At 33.5% G+C, this 16,439-nt stretch overlaps 1 protein-coding gene across 5 annotated transcripts in view; it reads left to right on the forward strand.

The window, feature by feature from the left end:
* Positions 1-16,439, forward strand: part of NUBPL (NUBP iron-sulfur cluster assembly factor, mitochondrial) — a 235,721-nt gene that overhangs the window by 97,392 nt on the left and 121,890 nt on the right. For all 5 annotated transcript variants that reach the window (XR_008549746.1, XR_008549748.1, XR_008549747.1 and 2 more), the window contains exon 7: positions 14,853-14,946. Coding sequence is in view for 2 of the 5 variants with exons in the window: in XM_037503190.2 (XP_037359087.1) it covers positions 14,853-14,946 (94 nt within the window). In the remaining 3 variants the exon portion in view is untranslated. The remainder of the gene's footprint in view (positions 1-14,852; positions 14,947-16,439) is intronic.

The following is a 16,439-nucleotide window of genomic DNA, read 5'->3' on the forward strand; positions in this document are numbered from 1 at the left end:
TCAGTGATTTTAGTTATTATGAAAAGTAAGCACAAATTTAGGAGTATTAATGCAAGTTTAATGTTTATAAATATATATAGATATATTTGTCAATTTAAATGCATCCAGATCCAGTTTTTGAGAGAGGTGTTGATTCAGCATCTAGGGACTTCTGTGACCCACATTGCTAGTGAGTGTAGAATAGCTCTCCATGAAGGCGAGAATACCAGTCATGCTTTCATTTTTATAACAAAATATTTTTGCATTTGAACATCTGGTTTTGGAACACATGACTTTTTGATTCATGGATATTTGCTGCAGAGTTAACTTATATAATATATGATCAAATAACACAAGTCTAAGATGATTGCTGATCAAAAGAGCTGAGCTGAGGAATATTAACCAGTCATTCCAGAGTTTTCTTGCCTTGAATATAGATTATATGTGTAGTCTATATGTATGTAACTTATCTTCACAAAACCATGACAATATTATATTCTGAACTTTCATCATGAGTTCGTATCAGAAATGTCTATGTCTCTACTTCATCTGGAGAATGATTAGAAAAGGAATGGAGCAGTGAGAATGAAGGTAACTTGTTAAAAGGCAATATGTTACAGGAAAAGAAGTTAATAACTCTGGAGATGGGAAGTTATGGAAGGTCTCTTTTAATTGCCTCTATGTTTTTCAACAAATAAGACATATGATTGGGTCCACATGTGCCTAACCCTTTGCTTGACCTGAAGATACAAAAGAAAGTAAGACTTGTCCTCTGTTATTAATTAAAAGAGAGCAGTATGACTCTATTAGTGCATATTTCACCCATTTTTTGGTTTGTCCCCAACTTTTAGTTGTAGTTTTCTCAGTGTAGGTCTTCTCCCCATTTCTGTTTTATTTTTATGTGTCGTAGAATGAGGACTTGAGAAAGAGAGAAATGATTCAGGCTATTAGTTAACTTGTATTTTATTTTGAGAATTTGCATGTATTTCTTTACTCTATGCCCTATACATTAATATTTTGGAGTTACTGAGAATATAGATGCAAGGAGTTAATTCTTCATATCCAGATAGTATTGTTTGCTGGTGCCAAAGAAACTTAATTTTATTTGCTCATTCTCAAGTGGTTTGCTATTTTAAATATAAGAATCATCATACTGTATACTGTTTTGTTACAGTCTTGCAAAAGTATGCATTCACCATATAAATAATTTCTTCAATTAGAAGAGAGAATTCTCATGTTAAAATGTGTCTTGCAATTCATAATCTGATTAACATTAGTTTAGTTAATAATGAAGATTTATTGACTTCAGCCATGATATTTGAAATAAAAATTACTTATCTGGACACCAGTAGTAAAACCAAGGAAGACAATATATGGTCCAAATGACCTGTTGGTCATTATCATATTATTTAAGAAATAATAGCTTACTAACTATAGTAATTTCTATACAAGACACATGCTTGTATTGCAATTTTACCATGTTTTACTATTTTCCTTCTGTTTTATGGCATGACTTAGACCTCTTGTTGTGGCCTACATTCTGTTATATCTCTGTCTCTGGAAGCAGTGATAGTTCAGGGAAAATTATAATGCCAGTTCTATTGATTAATAATTTTTTGGCATAATTTTTGTTTGAGAGGCATATGATGATACTTAACCTTACTTAATATTCCTTTTCCAGTTTTGTAGAAAGCATACTAAGGTCTAGAAAGATGACTTGCATCAAGCTTACAAGTAGTATGTAAATTGGTTTGTTTTTTGTCTTCCTGTCCTTACCTCATGAGTGCAGGAACTTCTGGTATCTTGTTCATTGCTATGGATATATCCTTGCTGTCTAAAACAGTGCTTGGCAGATGTAAATAAATGTTAGTATTAATTTCTGAATTAGGGTTAAACTTCATAATGATTATTCTCTGTACTTAAACTCAGACTTTAAGCATGAATATTCATATGTGATTTGTAATATAAAGATAAATATGAAGACAGCATATACCTTTTTAGGCAAGAACAACTTTAGATACATTGCCATATTGACTTATCACTTACATTCATCAGGGTACAAAATTATTGTGGTACAAAATTATTGTAAACAAGCCTAGATATAATGACCAATGCACTTAAATGAGAATGAAGGAACAGATGTTCATTTAATGGTCTTTTAATGAGATGCATAAAATTCAGTCCATTTTCCTATTTCTTTGCAATTTAGTGTTTTCAGGTTTCTTAGATGTTTTGGGGCAGTAATTATGCAGTTTTGGAAGTGGGAAAATGCTGAAGTTGATGAGATAGAAATTAAGTTGTTTCATGTGTTTATTTTTCCCCAATCCTCAGCCATATTTGCCACCTAAATCTGTGCCATCTCCATTGCTGTCATCATACATCTATTCTTTAATCTTTCTCAAAATCCTTTATAGTAAAAGTAGGGATAGCTAAGAGCTCTGCATTTTAAAATTCTTAGTGGAACTCACTCATGACAGTTAATTTATTGTTTTCAGCTTTATAGGAGGCAGGCCTACTTAACAGGAACAAGGTATGTGTCACTAAAATGTAGATATTTAATTAGTATATTCAAGCAACAGATGTGGCTTTTTTCCTGCTCACTTCTTAGCCCTTATTTTTAGTCATTTACATATTTTTATTTGTATTTTGACCATATGTTTTTATGCTTAGTTTTATTTGTGAGGAATGCCCTTTTAATTTGTAAAGTTAAAAATGCAAAATCCATTTAACTCTGCTATGTCATCTAAGCACATGGAAAAATATATTTAAAAATTACTTGTTCAGATAATTTTGGAATGTAGTGACCTCAAAAATGGGCAAGTATTTTCTTAGCATTTGGTAGGAAGAATAAACATGGTATACTCATTGAGAAAAATTTTAATTTTGACTTGAATGATGCAACAGCTTCTCTTTAACATAATTTTTCAGTGTAACACTGCTACTCATTTATCTATGCTTTTTAAATATCTACACTCTCTTCTTTTGGAAAAAACTTCTATAAAGCAGACAAAGGTTTTTTATTATACTATTCTGCAGCTGTACTCTTTTGCAGGTACTATTTTAGGCAAGTTGTTTGATTGCTGAGTTTCAGGGTTTTTATCTGTAGAATAAGGACACTGGGCAATGTAATATCTAGCCTCCCATTTAGCTTTAAAATTCTCTTGTTTATACCACTATGAAATGAGGCTACAGAAGCATAGAAATGTTAAGCTGCTTCTCCAAGTCAATGAGTTAATAAATAAACCTTGATATCTGACTTTCCGATTTACTTGTTTATTGACACTTACATAACCCTTATGCCTATTACTAAATGTCTGCTGATTACTTCTTATTGAAAATACAGCAGTTTATAAAAATTATGCTGCAGATATAATCCCTTTTATTTTTCAGAAGCTCAAATATATTTATACTGTCTCATGTTTAAACCTTGCAATTTAGTAAATGCTTATTCACATTTAAATAAAAGGGGGAGGTCTTAAAAATAGCAAGTTTCCCTAGCAACTAGACACATCAGAAAACAAAACATTTCTGAACCTATGTAGTATGAATAACAAAAATAAACCAATCTCACTTGTAGTGAAAGGAAAAAATAAGAAAGCTTCTTAAATGACAATTTTTTCCATCTTTGTACTGATATGAAATTAGTATTTGAGTGTGTAGTAAACATCAGAATTGGACCTTTTTTGTTGATGTTGCCTCAGTAATCCCTACCATGAGTGTTTTAGAATGAAATTTTGTATTGGTTGGAAAGTTGGATTGGACCTTTCAATCTTCAGGGGATTGTGATTGCATCCCCTCCCCACTTTTTACCTTGTGACCATCCCCTCAACTTTTTAGGAATGCATCTATTTGTAAATTATGGCATTTAATATAGATAGCCATTAATACTTAGATTAAACTAGAATCAGTTATTTTAGGATGGCAATCAGAGTAGACTGTAGTTCAATACAAATTTAGATCTGAGTTCTTTGCAAAACTCAGCTAAAATTTTTAAAGGAAGTATGATCATCATATAAAATAAATTCATTAGAGGTACAAAGCAGCTTCCTTTTAGGGCCTCCCCTGGTTGCGCAGGGGTTGAGCGCTGGCCTGCGAAGCTGCCTGCAGCCTCTGCAGCACTGGTTAGATTCCCGACCACCGGGTGAGGGTCCCACATGGCGCAACAGACCTCTCCTGCCGCTCCCACTGCTCCCCTCAGCAGTGTATTTCGTCAGTCTGCCTGTTCTGTTCCCTGTTCTAGCTCTGGTGAATTCTCTCGCCCTCCCGCGCTTCTGACTGTACCCAGTGCTTGTATATATAAATAAATAAATAAATAAATAAATCTTAAAAAAAAAAAAAAAGCAGCTTCCTTTTAGCTTTATTCTTATATAAAGTGCTCCCTTTAAAAAAAGAAAAACTGATTAGAACAGATACTACACTTGATCATAGACAAAAGGATAAGTCAGAAGGAGAAAGATAAATACTGGGTGATGTCACTAATATGTGGAATATAAAGTAACTAAATTAATAGTCAGATAAAGACAAGCTAAAAAACTAACCCCTGATAGCTGACTGCAGAAGTGAGACACCAAGGTGGGAGGGAGTGGGGGAGAAGAAAAAAATCAGGAGGGAGGGAGGCATAATGGTCTGCAGTGGTGGAGTATGGACGAATGAGTGGTGGATGCACAATGATGGTAATATCTGATGAGGGTATCCCAATGTTACCTCAGTTAACAATAAATAAATTAATTAAAATAAATAAAAAAGAAGAAGAAAAGAAAGCTTTGCTAATGTTACCGGTTTATTGGCAAGAGAGTTCATGTTTCAACCTCTATATTACTTGAATTCTGAGCATTTCAAGCTAAAAGAACAGAGCTTACAGGCTAATCATCACGTTGCATTACCTGTGAGGAAGGAGAAACCAGGGTGTATATTGGTAACCTGTTTGCTGGTGCTGACAAAGGAGAGTTAGAAAGGCCTTTCAGTTATGACCATCTTTTAAGAATTGTGTGAATATTGAAAAACCCTCCAGGATTTGCCTTTGTGGAATTTGAAGATGCTAGACAGAGATGCAGGAGATACAGAGCCAGCCCTGGATGAAAAGTTATTTCTGGTTCCTCAGTGTGGATTGAATTATTAAAAGACATGTCTCAGAGATCTTGTTTTCATAGATCATCTGCCCAACTTCCCTTTGATCCCAATGATAGATGCTATGAGTGTGGCAAAAGGGGATATTATACTTATGATTGTCAGCACTATAGCAGTGAAGAAGCAGGTCATGATCTAGATCACATTCAAGATCTAGGTCATAATGTCACTTACATTGTAGGAGCTGATGGTGAAAGCCAAGGTCATCATTTCCCTGACAAATGAGAATTGTCTCTTTGAAGATTAGCTTCACTCAGATGATCTAAGTTTGGTTCTCTATAAAAGGATTGAGGTTATTTCCAATGGTGATTGAGGTCAAGATCAAGATCTAGTTCTTTTTCATGACCAAGAAGCATTCATTACCCATGAGGAAGTCCAAGAAGAAGTGTAACTCCTAAAAGAGTAGACAGCTGTTTGCAAGTTCACCTTTTAGGAAAAAATTATTTCGTTTACATTATTATAAGGGATTTATGATATCTGTAAAGAGTAATCTGGGAAGGCTATTTCAACAATCTAATGAAAATAGATCTAGATTATTATTGTAAATTCATAATAGTAAGATAATATACATTTAACTTGAATATGTTAATATCCTATGGTCTGAAAATGTGTGTTTTTATTGGTACATTTAAATGTTTCTCTCTGGAAAAAACATTTTTTGGTCATTTTGGTGCTTTTGGATAAAACTATCTTTTATTCACTTTTTTCTGTAAGCAAAATCCTCACCAATATTTTTCAATTTACACAAACAGATCATAGTCATACTTCCTTTTTGCAAGTACTTGAAAGGAACAGATGAGACTGCTAACATACAGAGAGGTTAATTGGCTGACCGATGGTAATACAGCTGATTAGTGACAAAGATGATTGGAATTTAATATGTCAATTTTTCTGACTATAATTCCTCTGTCTGATGAACAGATATCTGGATTCTTATCTATACTTAGCTATAATTGTCTTGATTTTTGCCCAAATTCTCCATTTCCAATGGTGTTTTGTTTAAATCATAATAATCAATGTCTGAATCAGAATTTAAAATCCAAAAATTGCGTTGTAATAGCTCATACTTAACATATAACTGCATGTGAAGCTAGTTTCTCACAGTTGGTTTCCTATTAGATATGATGTAGATCTTTAGATTTTTAGAATAAAATCTACTCAGCCAGTTTCAGAAATATGTTCAAAACCTGTAGGTATTAAAAAAAAATCTTTATCTTTCAAGCATTTATTCTGTTTTTAGTCTTTATAGGTTTTTTAATTTTGTTAACAATTGCTTGATATAATTTTCATTTGTAGATAATTGACAGAATGATGCTCATTGATTTACATACATTAATGTAATGTAATGTATCACATACATTACAATAATGTACCAGAATTTTATGGTACATTATTAAGGCCAAAATACTCTTCAACAAGAAATTTATAGTTAATATTTCCATGGCTACTAAGGTCCTTGCTTTATAATACAAAAGAGTCTTCATGGATCATGTAAAGAAAAAAACATTATGACATACCTTTAAAAAATTCATAAAAAAAGAAATAATTAACCAGAAAAGGAAAAAATAGAGTAAACGAATGTTTCTTCCTTTTGTTACTGATATTATCTATCTGAGTAAATAATTTTCTGTAGATCTACAGACTCTTTTTTTTAATATGTTTTATCATACAGTGAAAAAGTCTTGTAGTAAAATTCCTATGTTCTTGGGGTAAGGAGATTGTGCTAGCTAAACTCTTCAGGGTCCTGGGGAATAGTGATGCCATATCCCATTTTGTGGAGACTGAACATGTCTTGAATCTCACAGACCAGGATCCGTATCCAACTCCATCTCTCACCAATAGCATCACCATGGACAACTTTCTTAACTTCTCTAATCCTCAGAGTGTCTGTAAAATGGAGAATATAATACCTATTTTGTGATGTTACATCCTCATGTATGTAAAAGTATCTAGAGTTTACTTTATAATAATAGTCTCTCAGTAACTATTCATTTCCTCAGTTCTCCCTTACCTGTCACCCATGGATTATCTCACCTCTTCCCTATTCATTAACCCCGTTCTACTTGACAGACTTTAAGGTTCAAAGGTTGCACTTCAGATGACCGGTAACTAGAATTAAAGAAGTAAACTAGACTGGGGCAGCTTTTCAGATTATCCCAACCATGTATACAGTAATTGGGTAAATTAGTCTCCTGGAGCAATAACTAAGTATCTCTCAAATTCTATAATGTGCTTAAGAACTATCAAAACCATTAGACAGTGACCATAGATACACTCAATGGGACTCTGTGCAGCTTCTATGGCAGCTATAATTCTATTCCTTCACCTTGAATCCTCCAAAATACAAATATTTTTTCTAATGATTAAAAAGTAAGAGTATTACAGTTTTCCTTACTAAAGAGAATATTTCATGTCTACATGTATTTTACAAACTTCCAAATTAGGTTAATAAAAGTAATTTATAATTCTCATACTGAGGGGATTAAGCTTCATCTTTTCAAGAGGGTTTTTATTTTCAGGAGGGTTTAAAAAATTTCCTTAGTAAATTTTTTAAAAGCAAAATCATCTTGACTCTCTTGTAGGTTGGTAATATTTTAGGCCTTTCGGGTAGCAATTCTGCTATAACATCAACTTCCTGAGTTAGGAATGTCTGCATGTATAAGCATTGACCTGAAGCAGAACTCTAGAGCACTTAGTTCCCATAATTGACTGAAATACTGTTTCATTTGTGGTAGTGTCATTATTTTTATATTGTGGTGTTTTATTGTCTCAGCTGTACTATGACATTATCATGGGCACCTGTGGATTGGCATGGGAATTGTATAATCTCTTAAATATTACTTCAGGAATTAGGTACAAAGTTACCAAAAATTGATCCATGTCAACTTTTGAATGAGAAGCCATCTGTGAATTGATGCTCTTTCTAGGTTGTGAGGGTCATATTGCTCTATAATTTATTTATTTATTTATTTTATTTTTTAATGTTTTTTACATTGTTTTTTCATTTTTGTACAATGTATGCATTTTCATCTTGGATATAGTCCCCATAAAATTCCCTCCACCCATTCACCCATGAACTATCACCACCCTGAACGCACCTGATCTTGTCTGCTCTGTGCTTTTTATAGAACAACTAAGTAAGTGGGAGACAGTGATAAAGGGAAAGATAAAATTTCTTATTCTTTTTCTCCCCAAACATTACTGTCATCACTTGGGTTGATTGTGCCTTTGGAGGGTTTTATAAAGTAATTCCTGTCCCCCTTTCCTGAAGAAAGGAAGACATTTGGAAATTAGAGAACTTTATCTTTAAAAAAAACCACAAACATTAAGGAACACTATTTAAATCATTGTAAGTTGAATAATGTGTTCTCATTTTATAACTAGGTCAGCTCTTAGTCAAGATAACCTCAAGGATATATTTACTATATTTTGTTGTATCATTTATTTCTACTAGTAAGTAGGCCATCAACTCAAGTAAAATTTTTATTCACATGTTTATTGTGGTATTTATATTTAAATACTTTCACATTTGTAGCAGTTTTCTTCTTGCAACCAAAAAAAATGCATGATTTTATGAATAGGCCACTGGGCAAAACAAAAATTATGGTTCAGACTTAAAGAAAAATACTTTATATTCCATTTTAGATTCATTCACATGTAAAGGATGCCTCACATGGCAAAAGTTTAATTTTAGTAATACAGTACAATTGTAAGGAGTAACTTGACTCACAGAAACACTGAGTGATGTTGATTGAATACTCGTTAGGCATTACGGAGGGGATTGAATGTGAAGAAGGAGTTCAGAGATGCATACAGACTGGTATTTTTGGTCAGGGAGTTTTACATTGTAGTGTAAGCTTACAGTGAAGTTTGAGGAGATAGTTATATATAAAGATCTTAGAATTTTAAGAGCTGAAGACCCACTCTTGAATGCCCTGGAAGTTAGTTGAATCAGAAAGCCCAAGAGCTTGCTAATTTGCTTGACCAGTTTGTCCTTAGGGCCAAGTTAGATGCATCTTTTGAGGCAGTTGTGACAATGTTTCATGTCTAGGATTCTGAGCAAAGCACAAGTACTGTTCACCATTCGCGTAGCACTCACTATGCCTGACAGGGGCATATGACTGAACTTAAGTTATAGAACAGAGGTAGCAGCAAATATATGGCCAGAGTCAGACACAGGACACTCTCTTGATATCTGCTAATTATGTGTTAAGTAAGCATGAGAGTCAAAACCAACTATTCAGTCAGTAATTAAGAGAAGACAGGAAGGGAAGAGGCAGTGTCTAGCTCATCCCAACTTTCTTTAGATTTTACCCTGTCACCGAGGGCATAGTCTAAATACCATATGAATGGGCTATTTGGATAGCTCACTTTTAAATTATTCAGTAAAGTTCTTATCCCACTCTGCTTCATGATTTCTCTATTTGTTCTTATACCTTTTTCTTGTGCTTAGGATTTTAATTCTTATTGGTCTCTACTTTGACTCCAGCAGGCTATTGCTCTGCCTCTTTTTCTAGGTAGTGATTTTTCCCTCAGATTCCACATGACCCAGAGGCCACTGCTGCTTCTGTTATTTTCATCTGGCTCAAATTGGTCTCCTACCAAAACTAGGATGGCTGGGACACTCTACCTTTACTTTAGAGAATAGGTGTTAAGCCTATACTTAAACTTACTCTGTGTAGTGCTAATGATGGAAATTGCTACCGTAGGGGCTGGTTATAGTAAGCTTGAGCCAGTTGAAAAGACAAAACTGGAAATACATCTATGCATCTTTTTTATTCAGCATTTAGAACTCAGCCTACTTGTACTTGTGCTCCCAACATCCTCTGGAATAGACCTGATTATAGAGGAGTCGGTCAGCTTCATAATAGAACTGTCCCTGAAAGAAAGTAGCCCATCTTTTCCATTCATAGCACCGTAGTCTTTATAACTGATATCCTGAAAAAGATAAATTACCTTATCTGCATAAATGTAAGATACAATTTTATCTTCAAGTCATTCCTTAGAAATAAGGTAATTACCTTTATTTGAGTCTTTGAGTTACTTAAATAATTGGGTATTAGTTTGAATATAAAATATAATATATTATTTGGGAAGTTATATTAGCCTAAAATTAAATCAGTCAGTGCTAGTTTGGAATGTTTTTCTTTTATAAGGTTGCCAAAAATGAAAGAATTAGGTTAAAAGAGATTTAGTGGCCTAATCTTCTTTCAAGTGTTGGCTGTCTTAATAAAGAAGCAATTTTTAAAAAACAGTAACAGGGCCTCCCTGGTGGCGCAAGGGATTATAACAGACACAACCACCTATGAAGCTATCCGCAGCCACTGCCAGGGAGCCACCCACATGGCATCGCAGACCTCTCCTGACTTGCCCGCTGCTCTCCTCAGCAGTGTATTTCAGTCAGTCTGCCTGTTCTGTTCCCCGCTCTGTCTCTGGTGAATCCTCTCACCCCCCCACACCTCTGGCCTGATCCCTTGTATGCATAAATAAATAAATCTTTAAAAAAAAAATACCAGTAACATAGTTGTTATGTTGTAACAATTACAAATATATGTATATATTTGTGCATGTATATATGTATTGTATAGATAAAAAAAAACAGCTGTTTTGATGCTGTTTGAATGGCTTTGGACAAAAACTGACTGTTTTATACTGGGATCCAAAAGTCCTGCATCTCAAACACTTGAGAGGGAAGCACGGTGTTACTATGGAGAACAGGAGCCTTATGCAAAGCCTCTCTTGACAGACTCAGGTCTGCACTATTATCCCTAATCTGTACCTCATACCATCCTTCTCAACTATCTTGCTTACTTGGCTTTTTGTTTCTCTCATTATGTTGTTGATGCCCCCCTTTCAGATTTGATACACATGTTTGACTTCCTAACTACATTGCTGAGTTCTCTCCTGCAGCTCTGCTTCTTTATCCACAGGGTATCTCAGGCCTACCTTGGTAACTTCACTTGTAGACTAATTAAGTCTGACTTGCTGGGATCCTTTGAAGCTGGAACATGAGAAGGAGCTAGGAAGACTATACCGGTGATGGGGTTACCATGAGGCTAATGAAGCTTAAATTAGGATTCCACACGTATATGGGCCTCTGAAGTTCTGGGAGTTGTGGAATGTTCTAAGTGCATAGATGAAGCAGGTTGCAGTCAAGAAGAATTTCTGTGTAAGCATTTCTTTGATTCAGGAGATCTCTGAGAAAGGAACTTGAATCTCTCTGGTGATTGTTATGGTGATTTCTTGTCATATTCTAAATATTTGCTTTTATACCTAACTTTGTGTTCATAATCTTACTAAGAATACAAAAATATGTCTGTATATTTTTCAAATTACACAAAATCTGAATCTGCTATTGTGTTTTACTATATGAGATTTGGGGGATGTTTTGCTAGTACTTTCCTCCCTGCATTTAGTAACATATAAGTTATGTGAGTAAAGAAACATTAAATACAATCTAGAAAATCTTCAAATCATTCTACAATCAATGCTTTGGTGGCTCTTTTACAAGAGAACTTGAAACCTCCTGGCAGCCAGTATATTTCAATGTTAGAATTAGTATGTACTATAAAACTGGAATTCAGACACTGATTTCAGTTCAGTTCAAGTCAGGAAGCTTTTGTAGACAGTGTACTGTGTGTGATAGTTCAAATTCAATTTGAGTAATTTGAAATTAATTGCCTTAACAGTGAAGTATTTTTAGTTCCTTGGAACCTTAATAGCAGTTCTCTATAAAAAAATGGGAAATTGAAGCCAGTGTGATAAATATGATGAAATGCCAAGGAACAACAATGATAAATTGTTGGTAGCAGTCATTTGATGTTCTCTAAAATAAAGAGACTTGTCATTCTGCCACTGTTAAGAGCTTCAGTGCAGAGGAAATAAAATAAAAAGTATCCTTTATCTTTTTTTGCAGATATTTTCAAAGATAGTGGCCATTGGTAACTTTGAGGTAACTGTTTTTCAAACCAAGGAACCTATATTGAAAGTGAATGGATTTATTTTCATTATTTATCATTCTCTTGATCATTAAATCAGTATTAAATACTTATGTTTGAGAAATACAATAGAATTCCTAGAAGACAGTCAGTATTTAATGTCAGATGTTTATAAGTATTTTGAAGAATAATTTAGGAAGGAAAGAGATTGTTCTTTATGAGGGAGCTGTTTTAGAAAGGCTGTGCTAATTTCCGCGCTCTTCACTGAATATGCCAAGCAGATCCCCTTTTTAGGGCCTTTGCACTTGACTCATGTCTGCTTGCAATACCGCATCAGCTGTTTTCTCACTTCACTCAGGATCTGTCTAAAGTAGTACCTTTCACTATTCTTTCTCCCTACTATTCAAGTATTTTTCACTCCTGATGTTGGGGCTAAACAAATTCAAAGAAATTCCTTCATAAACCCTTTGCTCTCTGAACTCTTGCTATTTGCTCTCTGAAATTTAGGAATTGAGAAGATTTTAAACATGTTCTTGCTCTTTGATCTGGAAACCAAGTCAGGAACCAAATAATTTTTTATAAATTTATTTATGTATTTTACTGAGTTACATTGGGATATCCCCATCAGGATTTACTACCATAGAACACCCACCACCAACTTACCTATACTCCACCACCACAAACCATCATGCCTCTCTCCCTCCCTATTCTTTCCCTTTCCCCCTTGTTGTCTCAGTTCTGCAATCAGTTATCAAGTGTTAGTTTTTCAGCTTGTCTTTATCTGACTATTCATTTAGTTACTTTATATTTCACATGACACCATCTGGTATTTATCTTTCCCTTTCTGACTTATTTCCCTTAGCATTATTCTTTCAGGCTCCATACATGTTGCATGAGGTTATCTTTTTTTTTTGGTCACTGAGTAGTATTCCATTTTTTTATATCACATCTTCTTGATCCACAAATAATTTTAAATGGCTAGGAATACTTGTTTTTTTTCATAGTACTTATAACTCTCTGGTTTCTTTGTTTTTCTGTCTGCCTGCCTGTCTCCCTCACTAAAATGTTAGTTCCCTGATGGCTAGGACTTGTTTTATTCACTGTTCTATCCCCTGGAACAGTACCTGGTACCTGATACTCAGTAAATTTACGTTGAATAAATATGTTAATATGTGGATGAATCTATTTGGCCTAACATCATTTGAGCTTTAATTTTTAGAAAAAAAATATATGGAAAAGCCTTGTTCACATTATTAAATTTTAGAAGCAGAGTATGGAATTGCATACACAGAATGTTTTTACATTTAGGTTAAAAAAAAAACATTAAACCATTGAATGTGTTAATTTATTCATCCTTGAAAGAAAACTTACTTAGCATTTCCTGTATGTCCATCCTGTACTAGGTATTCTAACTCAGTTGCAGTTTCATAAGAAGACAGATTGGGAAACAAATAGTAAATGAAATCCACCCTTCTCACTACCTGCTCTCTCACTGTTATCTTTAAGTTTTTCACATTTACTAGGCTGTTTTCTTGCACATGTTATTTCATTTATGTGCTTAATATCTGTATTTTAAGTTTTATGAGCCTAAGGATGATACCATTTAATTATCAATTCTTAGCTCAGTGCCTAATATATAGTAGGTATCAATAAACTTGATTGGGTGAATGGTTAGGAGAAGTATATAGTAGGAACACCCTGTCTAATTTAGTAGAGATTAAGGGAGATTTGTCCAAGGAATTACATTTTAAACTGGCATCTGAAGAGCAGAGAAGAATTAGTAAGTGAAGGAGACCAGGCAGAATATTTCAGAACTTAAGCTCAAACTTTATCTTAAATGTAGTAGAAGGGTTTGAAACAAAAAAGTGGCACTACCAGATGTGGTTTTAGATGGAGTCAGTGATGTTGAGAACAAACTGGATGGGTGGTGCCAAAGCACAAAGGTTTTAGTTTAAGTAGTCATGGCCTGGAGTGGGTTCTTGGCAGTAGGGTTGGAGAGAAGTGGGTGCATTTGGGAGATTTTTGGAAGGCAGAATAAGTGACTGAGAATAATGAGGGAAATGGAAGAGTTAAGTCTGATTACAAGCTTCTGCCTTTAGGCAACAGACTATTGTGGAGTCATTTAAGATGAGTGGGAATTCAGAGGAACTAACTGAGGAGAAAAAATCCTGAGGTAACCTCGAAACCCATCTAAATTGAATCTGAGCTCAGTTACTAGTCAGATGCTCAGTTACTAGTCAGATAGCTGAATTTCTATGTATAGATATCTCGAAAAATGCCTGGAAAGAAAAAAATAAAAATATTAATAGCTTTGAAATTCTAGTTTTGTTTCAAAATTTTTATTATTAAGTTTTGGTTTTCATTATTAGTGTTTTATTTTTTTATGGCGAAAAACAATAAACTTTAAAAAATTATATTAGTATCTACCATAGGAAAAAGCCCAAAAGACAAGAAGCTAAGGCCTTCCTTCTTAGGTAAAATGTGGTTCTTAGTGAAAATAAATGATTGGTCCTGAATATAAGGTCACTGTGAAGTGGGTTCATCATTACTGTGTGTATTGGGGGGAGGGGTATGGCTAAGGGAGAGGGAGGTCCTAGGAAATTTAACCTCATCATTTAAAGGTCTGCACATATTTGTCCATGTATCCTTAACTCACTACAGTCCCTGGTACCTGGAAACTGTTCTAGTGAAAGCTATTTTTGTATATGTCATTGTCCACTGCAGTTATTGTACAGAGTGACTTCTGTAATAGGTGATTAATATTATATGAGAATATAATGATGTTTTCTTTGTCATCTTGGTTTTTAGGTAGATTGGGGTCAGCTGGACTATTTAGTTGTTGACATGCCACCAGGAACTGGAGATGTGCAATTATCAGTCTCACAGAATATTCCCATTTCAGGTAAATCTTGAAGTTTAAACTAATTTGTGCTGTTTTTGATGTTATGTTGTTGCCATTCAGAGAAAAATACATTACATGATAGGTTAACAGTTTTTTGTCTTAAAATTATCACCTTTAAATTTTCCGTTAGAGATCAAATTCAAATGAATTTTTCAAAATATTACACAATGAGTATTTTTACAAAAACATAAGGATACTTTGTAAAGATGGTGATATAAATCTGTGTTCTAGAAAAACAGTAGCACTTAACTGTTACTTTAGTAGATCATGACTAGTTCACAATCATGTTCACTATATAAATATTGTATATTTCTATAAAATAGCACTTACAGTGTAGTACCTGGTATGTGATTGCAGTAACTAAATATTTATTGAATAAACACTGAATAAAAGTAAATTTTAGGTTAATTTTGACTTTTTGGTACATACAATTGTGGTAAAAATTTATATTCTATTTATTTGATCAAATTGCTTTAGAGAACAAGTAATGATATGATGATTGAATTGGTCAAGAGAGCAATAAATATATATAGCTTAGATCAAGTATGCTAGTGTGTATCTTTTATATGTTATGAAATTTAAGTGGTAGTAGTTGCTTTCATGTTAAATCTGTTTCTAAGGATTTTCCTAAATTCCACTGAAGAAATAGTTATAAATCTTTCATATATAAGGACTTTTGGGAAATAATAGAATATTTAAATTTCTTTGCAAGTTATTTACTTGTAATAAATATCCAAGATATAACACTGATTTTTAATCATCAAACTGTTTTAGACTCTAGGTGTTGGATAAAATATATACGTACTTTAGAATTATCAATATTACCTTATTAATGTGAATAATTTGATGTTTAAATATGCCTATAACCTTACAGGTGTTTGAGTTTTTTCTTTGGCAAGCTAAGTTGTTAAATATGATCTGGGAGTGAAGTGAGTGACATGGAAAATGATGCATCCTTTTTGAAATCAGTGTGTTAAATAATTCACTCTTTTAAAGTAGTTTTGGGACTTTTATGTTTCTAAATTTTAAAATACTTAATGCTTATTTAATAAAATGTGGGTCTGGCATCTGGAAATGTCTATTGCAGGCTTTCAAAATGCTTATATTATTCATATAATACTATATTGATGAAATTGAGCTAAATTAACTTTTTTTTAATTTGAGTTATGACTTGATATCTTGAAAAGTTTAATTTACTTCACACAGATAAACTGATTTCCCTGAGCAATTTACCTTTGTTTACTCAGATAAACAGCTCCTCTATTTGGATAAGATTTATGATTATATCACTGTATTTTAATTTGTGTTTATACTCTTACATCCACAGTGTATAGATTGGGGCTATGATTTGCTTTTCCTTTGAGAATATCTTTCTTATGTTCAAAATTTAACCAGTGTACTTCTTCATTCCTTTCCTTTGCCAAAGAGTGACCTCTCTAATAGGTGATTAATATTATATGAGAATATAATATGTTAGTAGTGATTTTTTTTTA

The sequence above is a fragment of the Talpa occidentalis genome, unplaced genomic scaffold (genome assembly GCF_014898055.3).
Source record: "Talpa occidentalis isolate TD23 unplaced genomic scaffold, MPIMG_talOcc4v2.1 talOcc4.11, whole genome shotgun sequence".
NCBI lineage: Eukaryota > Metazoa > Chordata > Mammalia > Eulipotyphla > Talpidae > Talpa > Talpa occidentalis.